The sequence below is a fragment of the Lepidochelys kempii genome, chromosome 19, assembly GCF_965140285.1.
Source record: "Lepidochelys kempii isolate rLepKem1 chromosome 19, rLepKem1.hap1, whole genome shotgun sequence".
Taxonomy (NCBI): Eukaryota; Metazoa; Chordata; order Testudines; family Cheloniidae; genus Lepidochelys; species Lepidochelys kempii.
Window position 1 is genome coordinate 3813946 of NC_136398.1, and position 22453 is coordinate 3836398.

The 22453-nt window shown below is 41.8% G+C and overlaps 1 protein-coding gene across 10 annotated transcripts in view; it reads right to left on the reverse strand.

Annotated features, from left to right (window-relative positions):
- Window positions 1-6427: 6427 nt before the first annotated feature.
- Window positions 6428-22453, reverse strand: part of LOC140900495 (zinc finger MYM-type protein 4) — a 55770-nt gene continuing 39744 nt past the window's right edge. For 8 of the 10 annotated variants that reach the window (XM_073317856.2, XM_073317858.2, XM_073317859.2 and 5 more), the window contains 11 exons: window positions 21657-21775; window positions 20603-20774; window positions 19438-19491; window positions 19164-19343; window positions 18420-18514; window positions 17626-17797; window positions 15666-15817; window positions 14256-14367; window positions 12376-12624; window positions 10141-10270; window positions 6428-8245 (listed from right to left, as the gene is read on the reverse strand). In XM_073317856.2, the coding sequence (XP_073173957.1) occupies window positions 8038-8245; window positions 10141-10270; window positions 12376-12624; window positions 14256-14367; window positions 15666-15817; window positions 17626-17797; window positions 18420-18514; window positions 19164-19343; window positions 19438-19491; window positions 20603-20774; window positions 21657-21775 (1643 nt within the window). In that variant the 3' untranslated portion in view covers window positions 6428-8037. Of the gene's footprint in view, window positions 8246-10140; window positions 10271-12375; window positions 12625-14255; window positions 14368-15665; window positions 15818-17625; window positions 17798-18419; window positions 18515-19163; window positions 19344-19437; window positions 19492-20602; window positions 20775-21656; window positions 21776-22453 lie in introns of those variants that run through there. The other 2 variants (XM_073317860.2, XM_073317861.2) reach the window with 2 other exon arrangements.

Genomic DNA, 22453 nt, shown 5'->3' on the forward strand with positions numbered 1-22453 from the left:
TGAAATCTCTCAGGACAGTTATTTGGTGTGGCAAATGTTAACTGCACTATTATAAATTTATCTCTTTGTCTAAACAGAAATGTGACCAGTGCTGTATCATTTCTCTTACCTTTTCCAGCACTTAGTCGTGTTCAGCAAGTTTAAATTGAACAGTCATTCGACTTTAAGATGCTTTCTGTGAACGAGGAAGGGTTGCTAGTAGGCTGCAAATGTACCACTTAGGTCCCAATCCTGCAACCACTTATACACATGCTTACGTGTACTCATGTGGGTCAGTACGGGACTATTCATGTGTTTCAGGTTAAGTACACGCAAGTTTTGGCAGAATCAGGGCCTTAAAAACACTCCCACTCACCTCCCACACCCAATGTGTCTAAATACAAAGGAGAAATGTGGATCTTTAATTAGAAAAACTGGAGAATTTCACTGTACCTATTAGAGGGCATAAACCGCATTTTGGATTGATTCCCCCCCCCCCCCCAGCTAAAGTGATGTTAACATAAGAACGTAAGAACAGCCACACTGGGTCAGACCAAAGGTCCATCTAGCCCAGTCTCCCGTCTTCTGACAGTGGCCAATGGCAGGTGCCCCCACAGGGAGTGAACAGAACAGGTCATCTCAAGTGATGCATCCCCTGTCGCCCGTTCCCAGCTTCTGGCAAACAGCTAAATGATCAGGATAAACTTTAGCTGTGGATTTTCAGGGGCAACAGCTAAACTAAGTTGTCCTGTACCAAGGAATCGAGCTGGCTGTTAAGAATTATTACATGACATTCGTAGCAGCAGATGGGTAATGCCAATTGTGCTCTCACACAGCAGCTGCACTTATATCCTCAGCAACTTTATTTTTACCGTTACCATCAAGCAAAGTGATGGATGGCTTATTACTATGGCAGGTCGCTTGGTTCTTTTGTAAATCTGTCCACATAAGTAGTGTAAAGATCCCCAAAGCCTTCAGGGGCAGACGTTACAAATTGTTCTAATAGGATGTATATGAAAATGCTCTTGTAAAGCAGGGAAATAGAAAAGGAAAACTAGGACTTGGGCTTAGTGGCACATAGTTATAGAAGAATAGGGGGACAAAGTGACCTTTTCCCCCCCGCAGCTTTTGCTGGTGTGTGCCACAACTTTGGAAGTGTCTCTATATAATTACGGTAGCACTCAGACATCAACCAGGATGGGGTCCCATTGTGCTAGGTCCTGTACAAAACACATAGGAAAACATGGTCCTTGCCCTGAAGAGCTTAAACTTTGGATTTTTTAAAAATAAAAACAGGTTACAAGGTATAAGCTTTAAACTGGTATCCTGCCATTATTTGCGAAACAAGGATTTAACCTTTCAGCCAGGTTGAAAAATGTTTAGTCATTTTTCCAGAATACAGATATTGCTGATCAACAAAGAACATCCTTACCCGGCCAGCCCATCTGGCGGGGGAATAACCTGTCCTTTAGGTGTCTCACATTTAACTACACCAATCTCCACTTTTTTAAAAAGCTGATTTTTAGAAGAGGTATTTATTCACTATCTACCCATTTAGGCCTTTTAAAGTAATACTTTACAGTTGCATAGCACCTTTCAGAGGACTGCAAGGCACTTTACAGAATTTAATCTCATAACACCCATGAGGTAGGAAAGTATATCCAATTTACAGATGGGGAAACTGAGGTACAGAGGGGCAAGTGACTCAAATAAGGCTTTCATCTACATTATAGGAGTAGTTTTTATAATGTATGTTAGGTCTAGGGCTACATGATGAGCCAATTGCATTGCTGGGAATAGAACGGAGGAGTCCTGTCTCAATCCTTTTGTCTAACATCTAAAGAATTTTGTTAAGGACACTAGCTGCCCAACAGATCCAGACTGCCCTTTGGTGTATTCTGGTTGTTAGGGTTATAAACACATATAGGCAATACTAAAATGTGAAGCAGTTCCACCCAAGATAGTCTGTTCATTTGTGAATAAGCAATGAGAGCCATCCATTCCATACCCAATCCAGCTGCTGGACACAGATCGTCTGGACACCAAGAATGCAGACTGGATTTTGGTCAATGAAATGGACTGTACCTTTATGATGATCTGATTTTAAATTTTTTAAAACTTGACCACTTTTCAAGAGCTGCTCTCTGCATTTTATTCCCCCCCCCCCCCCCAGTCAAGAGTGAGGTTGGGAAATTCCAGTTGTTAAACACAAACCTCCACCAATTAGCCCTGAAAATCTTTAACCGAATGTTACCATCTTATCGGTGTTTAAGAACTAGGCATCAGAGAATCCAAGGGGTCTGGATTTTATGAAACGGTTAAAACTTTTAAAACCGTTCTAGAATTTTTCAGCATGTTGGGCCAGATCTAGAGCTGGTATAAATAAGTGTAGTTCTGTTGATTTCAATAGATGTGGCCTCTAACTTTTATAAATTTAAAAAAAAAAAAAAATCGCTGGCCAGAACACCATCATAGCCCTCTTCCTCAAATCTAAATAGCAAAAAAAAAAAAACAGACAGAGCTTGGACTTCTCGACCTATGAACGTCTAAATTAGGGCTACCATAGACTTGTCCCATCTCTGCTGTAAGTGCATACGTGCATCATGTGGTTGATTAGGTTGGACCACCTTTGAAGAAGAAACATTGCATGCAGAATGATGGGATGCATACACCTTAAGTCCATCTAACGTTATTCACCTGCTATACAAAAATCACTTGTCCACATAAACTGACCCCAAAGCCAAACATGATAAAGTATTTGCAATGCAGAGCTCTTGGGAACACAGTGCAGCCGCTGCAGGTTCTCCACTTTTATTTAAATATTCCATTACCCCTTGGCAAGTGCAAAAGAACTTCCTTCTAAGGCAACACAAAAACACCCAAAGAGCATTAAGAGACTCTTTGTTGAAAATAACACACAAGATTTTACGCATGCTCAACCAGACACTGTAGGCTTGGGGAGAATTGCTGGGTGAAATTCTATGGGCTGTATTAAAGTAGGTGGTCAGACTAGATCCGGGATTGGCAACCTTTGACATGCGGTAAGCCCCCTGGCGGGCTGTGGGCCAAAGGTTGCTGATCCCTGGACTAGATGATCATCATGTTCCCTTTTAGATTATTATCTCTGAGATTTACAGCTGGCAATCCCAGCTTTAAAAGCCAACTACTCCAAACAGTCATAAATCCAGCCCTATTGTGCACAAAACATGTGTACCTCCATTTTCCAGGTCAATTTTCCCTGAGCAAAAATATATGACTATTTCTGGTACATGTATGGCTAGGGCTAATTCATGGACGTGCTTTCCTTGGCTTTACTGAGCTACAGATGGTTCTCAAGGTACTGACCATAACAGACTGAGGGATTGCAATGGTGTAAAATCTCGTCTTTCTCGGTCATCTTTCAAGGCATCTATGAGCAGGGACATAAAATGGCAATAGACTGCTTATCTTTGCATATACCTACAATTAAACAGCCGTAATGCTTCAGTGTAGACACAGGTAATCCACCTCTCTGAGACGCAGTGGTTTGGTTGATGGAAGAATTTTTCTGCCACTCCAGAGCTCTCTACGGCCGGGGTAGGTCAGTTTAACAATCTCTCTCGGGGGTGCGGATTTTTCACAACCCGGAGACAGACATCACTATGCCAGCGTCCGTTCCCAATGTAGATGAGCCCTGACAAGTGCAAATTTTACTGCACTGGTAATACTTGTGTAATGCAAGCAGGCTTTTTGGCTCTAAGGTTGCAGCTCTTAAGGGAAAAACTGGATTCCATGGTTCAGCTTTACTACTGCAGAAGAAAGGTAAAATTCTCATCCACAGTACATGAAATAAGAAACCAGCAGGTGGTCTGTCACTTGAGAACTGAGAAAAGCCTGATTCATGTTGCTCTCTGGACAAATGATGCAACTGACAACTAGAGAAGGATTTGGTAGGCTTTGACTGTTTGTAAGGATTTGTCCTGGGAATTAAAAAGTTTTGCAACTTCAAAAAAGATTTACAGTGGGCTGGTCTACGCTGGGAATTTACATTGGCATACCTACGGCTCTCAAAATCCACACCTCTGAGCAATGTAACTATGCCAACTTAATCCCCAAGGTGTCACAGTGCTAGGTTGATGGAAGAATTCTTCTGTTGACGTAGCTACTCCCTACTTATGAAGGGAGAGCCCCTCCCATCAGCATAGGTAGCGTCTAACTGCACGGCTGGTGCCACTGTAGTGGTTGAGGTGTGTATACCCAGTATATACAGTGAAGATAGGTCGATTCTATCAGTTCTCTGCTACTTGTCTGCTAAGTTGGCTGCTCAAAGCTACCTGCTTCTTTCAGGCCTGCAAACGAGCCTGCAGAGATGTTCCCTTCTATTTGGAACGTACTGTAGAGCAGCAGCTAAGCAGGGGAGGAGAGCAAATCCAGATTCTGAATCCACTGGGTTGATCAAGAATGTTAAATAGGAGAACACACAAAGCAACAAGAGAATGCAACCATGCTTTGTTGAGGCCAGCCAAACTCCAAATGCCCTCATTTAAAGCATGGAGACTGAAGATGAAAAGAGGAGCACAGTATACAAGGTCTTATCCACAGTAGCTGTTTTGTAAGGCAACAGTTCATAACCCTGGCTGTAAAGCTCCCTCAGTACTGCTTGGCCATTATATTACTGTACCCTTAGGAAGTAAGAAACCGATACCACTGATGCCATTTTATTTTAAGCTTGTGAGGTGACATTACTGAACTGGAGACTGTTGCCAGATGAATGCAGATTTTTTTAGATCAGTGGCTAATGAGGTCAATGGAATAATTAATGCAACATGCATCTTTCCTTTGTGCTGGATTCCGAAGTCAATGGAAGCTGATGGAGATCAGCACATACAGTGTGCTCAGCATATTTCAGGATACATCCCACTAGAAAATGTCAGAATTGTGCAGAGGACAACCAGGCCCCAAAAAGGCATTTTTAAAATCTTTGCAAAATCGACAGTCTCAAATTACTGGCTCTGGCTGTAATTCACTATGTAATATACTCTGTAATATGGAACCAGGCAGCCTGGCTTCCAGGCCCTCAAGCTAAACAATCTTAACAGCTATGCTGTCCTATCTGTGCCCAGAAAAGAAACACTTGAAAATCGTGTCATTGGGTTAGGAGGCCTAAAAATAAGCAAAGAAACCCTACTGGCAGAAAGCAGCACCTTCTGTTTGTCCTGCTTGCATTCACCACTGTCCTTTCTTTGCCAAGTGCAGACTAAAAAAGTTATTTATTTTCTCCTTAAATAGAACATTTCAAGTTACGAGCAGTATTGCCCGGGCAGCGAGCAGTACAGATAAAACTATTTATAATAAAAATAAAGTAAGAGTTTCAGGAAACCCAGTAACTTTGAAACTGTGTGTGTAGTTAATATCTCTTGAACTCTTCGAGGCAACAGGTCTTGCCCCAGTGTTGAGTCCAATCAAAATGACGACAGATCTGAGAGGCTGAGGCAGCACTGGAATATCAAGGAAATGCATATTGTCTCTTACAAAGAGCCACCAAGCAGCAGTTGTTACACTGGGAAAAACTAAACTACGGTCCTGTTAATGGGACAAAAAGAACCAAAACGGCAATGAACTGTTTATCATACAAAAAATTAAATAGACAAATACAACATTCATCAACATTGCTGTGTCAGTCAGGCTAAAGTAGTATAGATTTGTTTGCTAAGAGGATATGAGGGGTAATTATTTTTCATTCCAAGAACCTGGAACAAACTGACATCCTGTAGTTCCATAGACAGCCAAGAGTGACGTTCTCCAGAACCAGAAAGAAAAATGAGTAAGTCACCCATCATATACAAAGATACGATTTTATTCTACGGGAAAATTTCTGTAACTTCTATCCAGGGAAAAGCAGAAATTTTTGTTTAAAAACAAACCTAACAGGATGTCTTGACTGTTTCCCTTGCTTATTCATTGAAAAAATTTCACACAACTCTCTAATAGAAAGGGGTGAAAAAACAACCTGACAAAGACATTATAGCTGCCCTCATGAGCAATGTCCAAGAATTACAATAATTCATGGATTTCTCCTGTGATGTGAGGTTCTGGGTAGACCTGCATGCAACTGAGACACTACTTGTTCTGTCGGGGCAATGGAGTTGTGGGTTTTTGTTTTTTCCAACCATACAGTATCTGTCGTCGTCAGTTAAAGGCATGGGGATATTTTTTCTTCTTAAAAAAACATCAGCTGTTCGAACACAAGCTGTGTGTTTGCTATCTACCTACTTTTAATATTACTATAGGGAGAAGGTTAGTATTTAAACACTGTAAAATTAATGTAATTGAGATCATTAAGCCTCCAAGCCTCTGGGCAGTTTATTGGTAGGGTAATAATGGCCAGGGTATTTTCCCCCACAGCTTTAGGACAAGATGTGAAATAAACAGTCTCTGATCAGAAATGACAGACACAGATGGACTTGGATCATACAGAATCAGGGGCAGGTTTACTTTTCACACAGTTTTCTGTATTAAAAAATACATCAGTGAAATCTGTTACAGGCAGGGACAGGACTACCGAGTACACAACGTCAAGAGACTACTTTCCAATTTTATTGTTTAAATTACCTTTGTTACTGCTAAAAGTAAAGAAAATTAAAAAAACAAATTTAATTCAAGGCTGTTGATTTTCAACTCCTGAAACTGCAGTGAGAGGGTCAGATATCAAAACCCTGCTACAGAAGTTGGGCAACTGGCTGCAACTACTGATTTAAAAAAAAAAAAAGAAAAAGTACAATTCTCTTTAAAAATAGTCTTGTATTTATGACCTGTTGTCCTCAGAAATGAGCATCTTAAGCTTGAGAAAATGGAGAGACAGATGTTATCTAATCAGTGTCCTGTCCTCTGGATACAGTATGGGAGATTCCCCTTTTAAAAGATACAGTAACAGCCAAGCCATTGAAAAAAATATTTCAATTTCCAACACTATCACTAAATTTCTTTGGGTAGGGTGGGGTAAAAAAACACACAAGGTACTTTTCTACCACAGTTCTGTTGTCAAAAGTAATACTGCACTGTTGCAAGGGTGGAGAGAGTATCTTCACTTTGAAATGACAAGGCCCTCCAGACTTGCACGGTATAAAAACAAAGAATTAGGGGGGAATGGGAGAAAAAGGGAAGGAAAGCTGCCGTATGACAAAAAAAACCCAAACCAAAACAACTCCCTCCAAAACAACTATTTTTGCGCACCACAGCATTTGCTAGATTACATCAACAGATTGCAGAGGCTATTCAGGGGATTTTCTGCACATAGCCCTAGACCCTCGCTCTCCTATATGTATTCCAGAGATTTTTGTCCCATAACGTGATTGCTCTGATGCTTGACTTACAGCATCTCCCACACATCAGAGATCCAACAGAGTCGTAGTTACTAGCATGGACTAAGAGCTAGACTCTGGGGTCATGTGACTGTTTGAACGCAGCCCAGGTAATCATCCACTAGGGTAGTAATCTGGCAGATATAACATTGACTTCTGGCTTAATATCTTTCTTAATCTTTGATCCCAGTAAAAAATAAAATAAAACTAAAAAAGTGTGTGTATACATAACGGAAGGTGTCTATTTGTCTAGACCTCACTGTACTTTGTCTCCTGTCCACATGGAGATCTCTAGGATCTCCACAGGCTCTTTGGCAGCAATGGCTGCCAGCCATTGGGCTGCAAAGTCATGTGAGCCACAGTCTAGTTCTCTATGCCCATGGTTACTATGGTAGAATTTATACAACAGTTTTGCTTAAAAATATTTCACAATTTTGTTTTAATCCCAAACAAATGAAGGATTTATGCACCGCTTGAACAGGTTAATTAATCTTGAGTTTGTTTAGAGGATTTATCACTGCATTGGACACTGGCGTTTCTTGCAGCTTAAAGTAGTTTGCTTCCTTCTGATTCCAGTTTGCACATCCATTGTGGTTCAAAATATGCCTGTGTAGTGTTGTTAACTTGGCTTATTTGATACACAACATTTTCTGAAGGCTGGATGTGTTCACAGTTTGGTACTTGCAACGGGTATTGAAAGGAAAATACCCCACTTCAGTTAGTCTGACAATTCAATATCAGAGTCCTCTGATCTGACTTTGGCAAGTTCTTCGTGTACCTCCCTCACCATAAGAATACGTGTTAACATGATGTCCAAGGTCCCGGGGTCTATTGGCAACGTGGAGTACCACATAGGGCTATTAGGTACACAAGACCGCTCAGGTTGAAGGTAAAACACATCACTTCTCTGCTTCACGCTTTCAGAACTGTTAGTGTAAAGAAAGGAAGACTGTATATCAGAAGGCAGCATTATCAGTCCTGTTTACAACACAGTTCAAGAGACAAAGGGAAAGTAGCTCAGCCCTATTACCTGATGTTACCTTGAGACAGAATCACTACAATTTAAACAGTAAAATTTGGATCTCCATTCTAGTGACTCAATCTCCGCCCTTCACTGCAGTGAGCTGACAATCCGTCTCCAGTTTAAAGGGCATTAGCTGTTTATAGAACCAAACAGAACAGCTGCGTCTCCTTACGGAGGTGGTTCTTCAGTTGCAGTTTCATCCCATTACATGATATCACCGTCTTAACATAATTAACGTTCAATCTCAGAATAAAACTGGTTCTCGTGTTCTAGGCAACATGGGAGCTCCTGGTAAGTATATGCAGACTAACTGCATTACTGATATTTCCCAGGACACTGGATAACTTTTGAAGCCGCCTTTGGGATACTGAGAGTACCAGAGTCTAGCCTGCCTGTTAGTGATAGCAGAATGGTGAACCCATCCACTTGAAAGACTGGCCTTAAGAATCGGAGAGAGTGCCTTGCAGTCTTGCCTAGCAAGAAGAGTAAAGCCCTCGGCAGAAAGGATTCTGCTCCCTGCTGGGCTTTACAATTGTCACATTAAAATCCAGAAAGTGAAAGAGGCTTTTCACTGCCAATTCTGCAGAGGCTGAACTATGATGTCATATGAGGTGGTGCAGCAAATGTGTGATAGCTCAGAATGACACCTTCTGACAGTATGAGAGTGAACACAAGGAAAGTGCGAAAGGAGCAAGGAGTGGAGAGAGTTGCTGGACATGGCTTTGCCTGAGCAGGGCTATTTTGCACTAATTTGGCTGTGTGTGTGTTTCAAATAATGATTTACAGGGCTATTAGCAGGCACTAATGAGATGTCGCTCTCTGGCATGTATGTTCTTTTGAGAGAGAATAATACTGAACTCCATTGCTCAATGATCTTAAGTGGAGAGTGGGGGAGAGACTGAATGATTTATACGTTCATCCTTGTTCTGCAGCTTCCTTTGTGACTCCTGGAGTAAAGTTAATCTCATCTTTCAGCAAGTAAATGTCAGCATCTCTAGTTTACTTCATCGGACACATGCAGTGGAAAACGTATTTTCCACTGCATGCATCAGATGAACTGAGCTGTAGCTCACGAAAGCTTATGCTCAAATAAATCTGTAAGTCTCTAAGGTGCTACAAGTCCTCCTTTTCTTTTTGCAGATACACACTAACACGGCTGCTACTCTGAAACATCTCTTGCTGTTACCTCTAAATCATATTTTTCCACCCTACTTTATGAGGAAAGTGCTACTGAGATGCTGCTTATCTTGAGCAACAGATTACTGCATTGTAGAGCTTGGCTCTACTTCTTGGAGCAAGGGGCCAAATTACAGTCATTCTGCAGGGTCCAGGATCCGTGAGCGTGAGGGAAAAGGAATGGCAGGGGTTACTGCATCCTCCTCTGCCCCTCTCCTCCACCTAGCCCGGGGAACTCTTGGAAAAGTTAATGCAAACCACAGCTGTATTACCATGCAATAGCATTTCCCCATCACCGGTTGAACCTTGGGGAACCTGCTGGTGCCTGGCTCCATTTGAGCTGTGATGTTGTTGAGGAGGAGTAGGGAGCCTCCGAGCCTGTGCAGAGGCAAAGGGCTGGGTGACCCTGGTCCTGAGGAACTCGATAGAGATTTGCGGATGGATCATTTCCTTGCTTCTTTGCAGGGTAACTGCATGCGTGGAACCCCCTTCTTGTGCGGTGTTTGGAGAAAACTCCCCAAGAGGAGCCGCAGAGTTGCCCTACCCCACCTCAAGTTTCCTTGCAGGAGGGCACAATCTGGTTCAAGTATAATCCAAAATTAGGCTGTGCCAATCACTCACCATTTTGACAAGTAAAACTCATAGAGTCGGACTGGACATCTCAGAGGGTTATCTGTGTTTTCAGCCATTTCCACTGCTGTTGGAACCTCCTCGTCCTCACTCCGTTTCCTTTTTCCTACAGATAACTTATCTGGATACAGGAAAACGACACCACATGAGCTCAGTGGAGAACAGTCCTCCTCTGTGAGAGTAAGCTGAAGCTGTCTGGTTTAGTTCTGCACCCTGATGGGGCTTTGAGCAGCGCATACATGACGTGCTGTTTGATAGGCTCGCTTTTCACGCAAACTGACACTGCCAAGTCAAACACTGGAAACAACTTTGTCAAATGAATGCCATCACTTGTGTCGCTGACCGTTAAAAAGGAGCCCAACATAATAGAAAGGATCTGTTTCTACACAGATTTAAATGCTGGATCAGGATAATGTAATGGCTTAAACAATATTTAGTTTCACCTTGTTAACGCTGGTTTATAGGGACTGATAAGAGCCCTTGCCCCCATCCACAGCTCAAGTGCTAGAACACCATCGTACCCGTGCACGGTCATCCTCGGTGTGCCTGTTCCCCATCTACCTCAGAGTGTATACATCCTTTCAAAGACAGATCCACTTACCAGCCGCTATCCTTTTCTCCCCCATCTCCTTCTGCTGCACCTTCAGAGCAGACACCCCCACTGCTTTTAATAGTAGTTATATAAAAATGAAATAAAGATCGACCACACAGTATATCTTGCTTAGGCAAATGACCTTTGCCAGGACCCAGAATGAATTTTGGGTAAGTTCCAAAACGAAGGATAGGTCTCTATGTACAGCACCTGTATCTATACAGCTGTGGCACATGTGGTGAAGATGCTCGATGGCGATGGAAGAGAGCTCTCCCACCAACCTAAGTGTTCATGTAAACAGTGCTATGTCGCTGTAACCTATGTTGCTCAGGGGGGTGGAATATTCACACCCCTGAGCAACTAAGTTTTGCCAACATAGGCTGTAGTGTAGTCATAGCCTAAGACATAGTGGCCCAATTCTGTATGGACCTGTAACACTATTGGAATCCATGGAGCTACACATGGTGTAAGTCAATGTAGAAATTGGCCCAGTATCCTCCAGAGCCCATCGAACAATCAGACCAGACATATTACAAAGTACCTCCCCTGTGAAAGATGCTATGAATAATAAAATGGCATAATAGCAGAAACCACCTGACAGGCATTTAAAAGAGACTTTGTGGTCACTCATTTAGAAAATAAGTAGTGCATGTTATCAATCTTATCAAGGACTTCAACTCTAGGAGGGAAAAGTAGATGTGTTACTCCCCTTCTGGAGAAGTTAAGAAGACCTAGCACCAAGCAAAAGCGGACCAACAATAGCAACTATCTTAATAGAGAGAATTCATCGCTTATCAAAATTAACTAAAGTAGCCAGTAGCATGATGATCCTGCCTGCTGTCCTTACAAAGTCTCTGATCAGTGGCAGTCAGCATGCTTCCACCAAGTTTTCAATTCACAAACAAGTCAAACATCACCATCCCACCAACAGCTCCTCTCCCAGGGCTCATTGCCACCCCTCACAGAATCAGATTTAGCTTTAGCATTTCCCAGCTTACCCATGAGCTGTAAACCACTACTGCAGCGAAGGAAAGCTGCATTCTCTCTCTATGTCTGGGGCCTGCAAAAGGACAGTTTCCACTCCCTCCTCCTGCATTTCATGTGTGTCAACAGCTCTGGCTGGCTTGGCTTTATGTGTCCTCCGGCTGCTCTGTCTTAGGGTGTGTATGCTACAAAGCAGATCCTAACTAAGCAGACTAACTTCAAGTGCCCCTGACTTCAATGGGGGCTAAAGGTGCTCAGCACCTTAAGGAGCCTGGTCCTTCGTGCTATCAGCTCTTCAGGAAGGGAATGAATCTTATTCTAGGTTTGCATTGCTGGATGTGCTTTTGCTGCTCTAAAAATGATTAGTGAAAAGCTGTCAAATATTCTGGGCATCTCATTCACAGGTTTCTATCAGCTGTCGGGGCTCATACAGAATTTTGGTTTAAACCCAGCTGGAAGTCCAAAAGAAAAGGGGGTGGGAGGACAAGGGGAGGGAAGTTAAAGTATCAGCAGAATCCCAAATATTAGTAAATGTGCAAAATGCACGACTACATTTTTTCCCCCGTTTTAAAATGAAGCATTGGCAATGGTGTTGGGGCTACAAAAATCCAAATTAAAACCACTCAAGTCATTAGAAAGCAGCAACACACCTGATTCTACCTCTTGTTTTTGAAAAGGTGGGAAAAAACGCAGGTACGTCATCTTGGTGTTGTATTTCAGAGTCCGGGTGCGTCTCATAACGTGGGCAAAGGACAGCTTCAGATGCTCACTGACATTCTTTAGTTGGAAGTATTTGGTATTGAAGAACAGAAGCGTGTTCAATAAGACTATAGGGGAATATGCACCGAGCTGTTTACATTCCCATAAATGTTCCTCTTCAATTCTCGAGAACATGTAACCTGAGGATAATGGGTAAAGGAAAAGGAAAAATCAGCTCTTTACTAAACAACTATCTCATTGTAAGGGCAACTCTCTGCTCTCAGATATGAGTAAGCAGTTTCAGCAGTGACCTGGGGGGCACAATGTGATCCTTGAAGATTTTCATAGGTTTAAGGAAAGCAATAAACCCCTGTTGGATGGGGGAGGAGTTGCACGAAAAAGCCAGGTCCTGCCAGACAAATTATAATATAAATCAAATCCTCCCAGACAACCTGATGCATCAATGACTTGTACATCAGGTCAAACTCAGACCTACAGTAAGTACATTTAACTTGACTGAAATCAACAGAACTGCATACACTTACACAAGGGATAAATATGACCCATCAAGCATGAGGAAGACCAAGCTATTGATCAGTGAGACTTTTCAAAAGCAAATGGAAATAAGGGTCTAAAGCAGCCATTATTTATCTCAGTAAGACCTCAGCACACGTTCATGTTATGTAGCCCAATCAACTCCTTACACATTAACACTTCTTGGTCGTGGAGCATGGATAGTGACGTGATACCTCCATTTGGAGATACACTGCTGTGACATAGTGAACTTGAGAGCAGGTAAAGAAAAGGAATTTATGGAGGTTAATCACAGATGTCAGGTTTCAGAGTAGCAGCCGTGTTAGTCTCTAGTCACAAAAAGAAAAGGAGTACTTGTGGCACCTTACAGACTAACAAATTTATCTGAGCATAAGCTTTCGTGACTTACAGCTCACTTCATCGGATGCATTCAGTTTTTTCCACTGAATGCACCTGATGAAATGGGTTTTAGCCCACGAAACCTTATGCTCAAATAAATTTGTTAGTCTCTAAGGTGCTATAAGTACTCCTTTTCTAATCACAGATGTGTTAGGTAACCAGAGGTCTTGGTGGATGTAGCACCATGTAAATGCATGGGTTTTCTTTTGTTTTTTTATTAAAAGAAATACACAGAAAGATGGTCATGGATCCAGGTATGCAGTCACCACAATCACTAAAGGTTCTTTGGTACCCTGAAACCAAGCTCCTCTATCCAAATTACAGTGTTTAAAAAAAAAAAAGTGTTCAGCTGTTTTAGTTGTATTTATAAAATTACCACCTTTGTCTCATTCAGCGCCCCTCAAGTATACCAACCAGCCAACTCTGCAGGAAACAGAGGGAGGATTTATAACAAGACTTTGAAAGCCTCCCATAAAAGATGCTAGATGAAGAGCATTCAAAAATTAATTCATGAAGCTTCAAGACATATGGCTAAGGGAAGCGTTATACCCATTTTACAGAGGCATAACCTGAGGCAGAGAGATGGTTAAGTGTGTCTTGCTAAAGGTCCCATAGTAAGTAAGTGGCAGAGTTGAATATGGAATCCAGGATTCCCGTCTCTCACAAATGACTACATGTTGTGGAGAGGGGAGGAGGATAGCACCTCACAGTACAGATCACGCACCTAATCATGGTAGACTTAATGGAGTGGTTCAGTGCTGCTGTTCTTTCGCCCCAGCACTCTTCAGATGACATGTACTGTAAGGAGCACCCTTGAGAACTCATTCATTTATAAAGATGGGTTTCACTGTCATGCATGTATATAAAAACAACACAATATGAAAAATAATTGTCCTACCATTTGGAAGTATTGTAGGTTCCCAGATTTTCAATAGTTTTGTAAGTTCAATCATAAACCTGGAATAGGGCTCGGTAAATATGTTATCTATTCTACCATTCTCAAACAGGTACTACAAGAGAAAAGAAAGGAAGAGATACAATTCATAGTTACATAGAAGAGTGCTGACAGGTTACTGGGTGTCAGATTTATTTTGGTTCTCTCCTACGGTATTTCTCTTTGCCTTCCTTTTACAATTATGCTAAAAATGAATGTGCATTTCCAAATCACTCTACTGGCTTCCCAAGTATGATAAACACAGGGACAGTGGCCTCTCTTATTAAATGGGAGATGCAGGCACGAATTATTATTAATGCGCAGATCTAGAGCAGTGTTCTGAAAATTTACCATCCTTGAACACAACAAAATACATCCCCAAACATGGCTCTGTCTACAGATGCCAGCGTAATAATTTCAGCCTCTTTCTAATGAACTGGGCTTAAATATGCTAACACAGTGTCTCTTGCCAACACAGACAGCACCTAAGCCTACCAAGGGCACAACCACAGACTTATTATGATGTCACAGGCAGGCTTGTTCTCAGTAATCTTTACGGGGGGAAGTGGTGGGGGGGGGAAGAGTTCAATCTTCATCATGAAAGTATTGTCCTTTAATGGCTAATGTACTAGGATACAAACATTCTACTGCAGTTTGGGGAAAAAAAAAAGAAGTTAGCTTGAAAAAGAAATGCAATCCAAAGAAATTTCTGATGCTTCCTGGATGCTGGTCACAGGCAAACCAAATTTATAGTTCTTCTTCCATTTTGTCAAGCATGTCTGGTGAAAAACGTTAAGGTGACAAGTCAACCAACCAACCAAATGAGGTTTAATGCCCAGAAAAGCATTTGATCCTAAATCTCTGAATGGTTACTGGAGAGAGTGAACAAATATGCTACCTAAGGAAAAACTAGCCCCACCTTGAACTGAGTCAGTTTGCGTTTTAAAGAGCTAGTTATAAGGTTCTGGGGTTTTTTTGTCATTGTTTCAGCTTACGGTAAACAAGCAGGCCACAATAACTAGTTACATTTTTTCTTCCTATTGGTTAATTCTAATTTTATTGTTCTCATGATATTATTTCTTTAAGTGGTTTATCTGTGATAACTAACTGCCTAGCAATGGCAGTCCAAGACTTTTTCCAGATATGCTAGCATGTTAAGGAAGGGTGTTCCTTAACCACTCATGATAGGGCCTGCCCTGGCTGCCAGACAGGTTTTTGAGGTTTGTGTGAGGGGTTAAGAATAAGCCTTAAAAATGGGGTAACCAAGTGGCCCTCATCTCCAAAATAAAATCCCAAAAGCCAACAATTACTATAGACACTACATTAAAAAAGTCTTATTTACAAACTTGGCAATGCAGTGGTTCAATGAGTTACCTGCTGAATTCCAAGGCACAAGTATAAGATGCTGTCGGGATCATATTTTTCACCGTTTGGTCTCCGCACCTCTTGGATAAACTGGCACAAGCCAAAACTCAGCTCAGCAAAAGTGCATGACAGAATATCCTCCTTGAGTTTCACAGGTCGAACTGTGGGGAATAGAAATACAGGAGACATAAGACCCCATTCTGCAGGTCTATCCTTCTGTACTTCCTGGTCCCGTACATCACATGAGCAAAGTTGTTACAACATCCATCTCCGACACACAACTCATCTCACGTCTAAAATAACAGTTCATCACTTTCCCATCTTAGTTAACAATTATGACGCAGTTGTTGTTTTCTGAGTATTTAGTAACATCCTTAACTGCCACCATATGTAACCAATACAAATTTTAACTGAGCAATAAGAAAATGGGTACTTAAAACAGAGCAAGACTGTATAGTAGTGTGATCACTGAACCCATGAAATAGTGACTTATAGTTTAGGCTGGCAGTGTAGGTTTCATAAATCAATTTCATTTCTATAGCTGGATTCAGGGGAATCTTGAGTGGGAGAATGATCTTGAGCATTTCCTAGTAGCTCCGGAAATGAATTGGGTGCAGTATGTTTGACTCCTTTACTTAAAGGGAGGAAGGAATTAAGCGTTTAAAGGGTCAGGATATGGAGAGTGGGAAGAAGAGCAAACATAAGAGTTGGTTCCAGAATAAATGGTCAGAGAACTCTGAGTGAATGCACGGGGCTTGCTCCCTCCATCCCATAGGCAAGTTGCTTCTGCAGACTAGACAGAAAGCCTTTGTGGGGTAAGTTTGGGTATGGAGGCAGCTCCTGGGAGTATGCAGGAAGATGAGTGGAGTTCCCTCACCCGCAAAACATAGGATAGACAAAAACTGAATGGATTGCATTTCTGTGGGAACCTACAACCAGCTGTTCTTATATAACAAAAAAATTCCAAAGGAGCACAGGGAAAAAGTTCTCTTCCTAATCCGAAGATTTTTCCTTTCTGATATAAACCCCTCCCATTCTGTTTCAGAAACTTTTTTTTTTTTTAATTTATTTCCCCAAAAGTATTTTAAAATCTATCCATTTGTTCTCTTCTCTGCAACCAAACCCCTCCACAACTCTCAACTACTATTTCTAAATTAATGGATTTATTAATCCAGTTCGCCTCAGAAAGCATGCCCATAAAACTCTTGGTGTATTCCTAGGTCAGACTAGGGAAGAGGGAAAGGGAAGCAGTGGCATTGGACTCAGCCTCTGCCAGAACCCCAGAATTACTGGATGCTTCTGCTAAAAATCACCACCAGTGAAAATGTTAACAATGTTGACATTTCAGACATCATTATTAGGCTCTAGAGCCAACGTACCAATGATATAAAAGGAATGCTTCGTGCCTTTCTGAGCTGTAGCATAGCATTGGGAAACATTTGGAAGATTTTTCTATGTAACTGTAAGGGCAAGAAATGAAGGGTCTGATTCTCTGCTTCATCGTTCACTATAAAACCAGTGAAGAGTTACAAAACTGGCATATGAATACTTAAATTCTGGAGAAACAGATGGGGACAACACAAGGGTCAGTACAGGGTCATACCCTATGCTAGCTCAGTCAGAACCCTGCACCTCTATAAAACACACCTGTGCTTCAAATCAAGTACAAATGTGCATAAAATAAACACTTGTAGGGACATGAGTGATTGTAATATTTATACTGTTCAACTTCCAAATTTCGAGTCCTGCTTCGATAGGTGACATAATAGATTAAAAACAATAGACAAAAAAGATGCTTAAAAAAACCCAAAACCAATAGCCATGAAACTTGAGACCCGTTTCCTAAAATCCTTGCTCCTAGGGACCTGGGCCTCAGTATCAATGGCACGCCTCTGACTCCATCTTGAGAGCTACATCACAACAGGTGTCCTCCAAGTAGCAGGTTTTGCTTCAACAGAAAAAAGTTTACCTCCAAATTTTAGTTCCCCTTGGTCTTCCTGTGCGTTCTTCCATTGGACCCAATTCCTCCAGGCATTTACCCCATACATGTACTTCAGGGTCATCCCAGAAACAGAGCAGCCTGGATAGGAACCCTGCATAAGATTCCGAGGCTCCACAGAAACAATGGACTTCTTCCTCCCCTGCAGGAAATCCAAAAAAGCTCATATAACAGTGTCCAGTTACGGACCCCTTTTAACCTGATCTCACAGGAAAAGTGCATTACACTTTGACCAGCTAGAAAACGCTTACACTCCTGAAGCTCCTGTTATAACAGAGTGACAGAGGACTTCATAAAGAGTGGAGAAATATTAACTTCATTTTAAAGAAGGGACAACTAAGGCACAGGGAGGTTCTGCACACACAGCAAGTCAATGACAGAGACAAAACATAGGTCTCCTTGCTTCTAGTCTCCTGCCCTAATCCCTGGACAGCAATGCCACAGCCCATGATTAAAATGCATAAACGAGTAAAACTTGATAGTTTTCTGTGCATTATTATACAAATAAAAATATAGGCTCCAAAAAAGTTGCTTTTAAATGCTACACACTCTTTAAATGCTACCCTATAAAAAGAACACTGATTCCTCCTAACAAAAATATCTAATTTTATAGAATAAACATAAAATGTAGATAAAATATTTCCAATCCTGATCTTTGTTTCCTTATTTTGTGTTTGTTCAAACTCACGAAAAGTAAATATGTACGTAAGATTAGCACCTTAGATACATGGAGTTTTTAATATGATGGAAGGATGCTTTCTTACCCGTCTTTTTGGCTGTGGGAAGCCATCTCTATGTCTCCGCCTTGCTCGTGAACGTGAGTGGAGACCCAGTCCTTTACTGAGCGGGTCAAATGAGTCTAAAGTCAAAACAACATCAGCACAAGTTAAATTAATTATATGATTTAACGGGGCCATCTAGAAATGAGAGTTTCAGACATTACTAACTATCTTAAAATTCGAGATGCCACATCTGGATATTCCTATTGCATTACCACTGGATAGTTAAGCAGTGGTATTAAGTTTGTAAAGCAGCTCTGTTGAGGTTGTCAGCTAGAAGGAAGCTCGGAGATGGAGGACTCCTATGTAAGGGACATGGAATTCTCAGGGTAGGGGGAAAAGCCCCAATACACTGATGTGCTTCTCTACATAAGAAACTGATATCCTTTGTACTTATGAAAGACTCATTAAGACTCCCACCAGGACAGAGAGGTGTCAAATTCACAAGCAGTCAATGAAGAGTAACCACTATTCTCTATCAAATCCTCTAAACGATGTTTTTTTAAAGTGTAAGCAAACACGTGCTCTATGTTATAGGGTTCAAGTATCTCTATTAGAGAAGATGTACTGCAGCTTTAAGAACATGCATTTGTACTGAGTAACAAACATAAGCCCTTCATGGGCAAATTAACTTCTTGCATTAAAGATAACGGAAGGCTAGTTCCCAGCAAATCATGTAGATTTTTTTTTTAATACGTGACAGTGCATTTTTCTACATGTTACACAAACCTGAGGGAAAGTCTGCCTCCAGGTCCTGCTCCATGTCCCCTTTAGAGAACTGCCTCAGCTCGGGGTCTGGATCCTGCATGGCATTTGATCGTAAGGCATAGTGATTCAGCTCGTCCTCCCAGCTGTGTGGAGTTGACACTGCTTCCGATTCTAGGTCTCCACTGTAGGTGCTGCCTTGATCTGCAATTAAGAGGAGCCATGTACACCAAATGCACCAAACGGAAAAAGAGATGTACAGTAGGACCCAAGTCCTCTCTGCAAATAAAATACCAACCTTTCTCAAATATCTTAGGGTCCAGGAATAGCTCATGCTCAGATGTTTGGGATCCTTAAGAGAAAAAAAAAATACAACTAGAATTCGTATGGACATGAAGTATTTTACTTATTTAAAACAGCAGCTGAAATGCAGAATTTCTTAGCTCATATAATTGATCCAAAAGGTTATGAGACTAATCAGTCAATCTTGGGCGAAGAATAGTGCGGGCAGGTGGCGTGCAGATTCTATATTCCCCACTATCACTCTACTAATACACCTTAACCTGGGCTCCAGTCATCTCATGGAAAAATAAACCCAAACCCCCCATCATTCACACACCATTTTCTTAATTTTTTTCCTCACCTCACTATTTACTGGGGTCATTTGCAGACAAACAGGATCTTTGTTTTGACTTTTCAGGTTGCTTCCCATCTTTCATAAGGGGAGATTTCCCCCTTCTCCCCCCAATCCCTTCTACAGTCCAGTCGATGAAAACCCGACTTAGACAGCTGGGAAGCACTTGGGTGGCATAACCAGCTCTATGCTACTCTCCTGGTGCACACCACCTGAAAATGCACAAAGTTCTGGGGCAACAGCTCCGCACCCCCTGGGGTCTCTTACTGCCAATGCAAGTGAGACCAGCCCCTGGCTTCCCCCAAGATCAGGGAAGTGTAAAAATGCCACGTTGCCACCTCTGGCCCCCTGTACCTCCTCTGGTCCTTTGACAAGTACAGCTCAACCATACCCAAGGTTCTAGCCCATAAACCCCTGAAAAAAATCACATGTGGCTACTTGTGAGTGAGGGGATCAGGACCTGCAATGGGAACCGAGCAGCAATCGTAAATGAATTTTAAAGAAAAAACAAACATGCCCTCAAAATAAACAACAAAAAAACAGACGGCAGGATATGGAAGCAAAATTATTTCTGAATGGACTATGCGTTTAAAGTATTCAAGGAAGCATCCTGGCTTTAAGAGACGGGTAACCAAAATCCCTTATGGAGGAAGGCCATTTTCACTGCATTTGCCCATGGGAAAATAAAATAGCAGCTTGCTGATGGGGCAAAAGGAAGGCTTATCACAGCATGAGGCAGGGGCATCTGGTCCAATGCAGGCAAAGCTGACATTTACCTACCTTTCACAGAAATGCTTCCTTTAATATCCTTTTTAAAATGATCACATACCTCCATGAGAGTGCGTTTTTTCCTTCTCTTCATCTTCTGCAATCATTTCTGCCATTTGAAGGAGATCAGCCTCAAATGGATTTGTGGGAATCTTCTCCTTGATGTCCTGAATAGTCTCTATGATCTTATCAGCATTGTCCAGAGTAGTTGGGATAAGCATGGGAACTGGAACCTAAACACACACAGGAAAGTTTAGATTTCCGAGCAATGACTTGTTTTGTTGTACATGAAGTAGTTTTTTGTGTACCAAATGCATTGAAGAGGATCCAGCTATTTTTCTTCCTCTGGCTCTTAGTCTGTGTTGCCCTTTAGTCTATCTGCAGATGGGATAACTTGCTGTATCTCTGCAATAACCGGAACGATTCCTTTTACCACCACCTCTTTCCCCTACTGCCCAGCTTTATGACTCTGCATAATGACCAAAACGAATCAAGTGGAAGAGGACTGGATGGGATTCCCTCTAAACCCCATAACTGACCAGAGATTTGAGTGCCAGAAGAGCTCAATGTCTGAACACATGGCCTTTGTGGCACTTCCAGCCTCTGAAAACTCTGGGACCTAGACCCCAGGATCTGAATCTGAACCCAAGATTCTCACATTGGATTAGCCTATGCTAACTCTTTTCCTAAAAGGATGTTTACAGTATTTACATTGCTAGAGGTTCTGAAAGCACCCTGGGACAGTGGTAGAAACGCTACATAAGCGGGTATTTTGTTATAGATAAGAGAGACTCAGGCCGAAGATTTTAGGAAATCTCTATCTAATTCAAATCTTTTGATAATGAAGTTGGGACCCCTGGGTTATAATTTAAGGTACAGTAGCAGAGAAGCTCTTTGAGGATGGGTATTAAATTTTAAGTGACCTCTAAGGCAATGGGACATGACTATAGCTCTTGCAACCATCTTTTCCCCCGAATACTGCCTACTGGGATGTGTTTAGACAGAGTAAGAACAAATATAACCCTCACTGTTCTTTGTTCTAGCAAGACCAATCTGTAAACTGCAGGCCATAGAACATAACCATGAGTTGTCAGATGAGCTAAAGGGTAACTTACAGGTACTGGGACCCCAAGTGGAACTGGCGTATACTGGGTGAAGAGGTGAAGGGGCACGGGCACAAACACTGGTACAGGAACAGGCACCACAAGGATTTGGGGTCGAACTTCATCTTCCTCTGTCATATTAAAAAAAAAAAAAAAAAAAAAAAAAAGTGGTTTGGTTCCCAGAGGCAAGGGAGCGTCTGACAACTCAGTAATATCTCAGAGTGGTCCATGGAGAATCATTATTAATAATTCCATTAACAGTGACTTCTGCTTGTAACTCTCCACGCACAACCTTGTACGTTCATCCCAGTGACTGACATGTCTACATAGCTGAGCGCACACCTCCTGCCCCTAGCTCTTAACAGAGGATTACATGCCAGGTAATAAGACAGATTTACCTGAAACAGGACAGGATTCCTGTCAAGACAGATAAATGTATGTATCACAGAAAGTCAAGGGCTATGACTTAGACCACTCTTCACCGGACTAGCTTCCACCCCCTTTTATGGCAAGGGCTAAATCCTGGTCACAAAGGGTCAAATGGGAGTTTTACGATTGATTTCACTTGAATTGGAATATAGCCTTAAAACGTTTAGGGCAAGTATTCAAAGAGGATGCCAAATTTGTGCCTTTGTCTGCATCAATAAAAGCCAGCATTTTATTGAAAAACTGCACCTACACATGCCAAGTGGATTACTCCATATCTAACTATTTAATTCACCCACACTGGGTTTAAGTTTGACACTCCACTCTTTTTATGGACTTACTCTAGCAAATCCCCTGCATCTTCCTTGGAAGTGACATTTAAC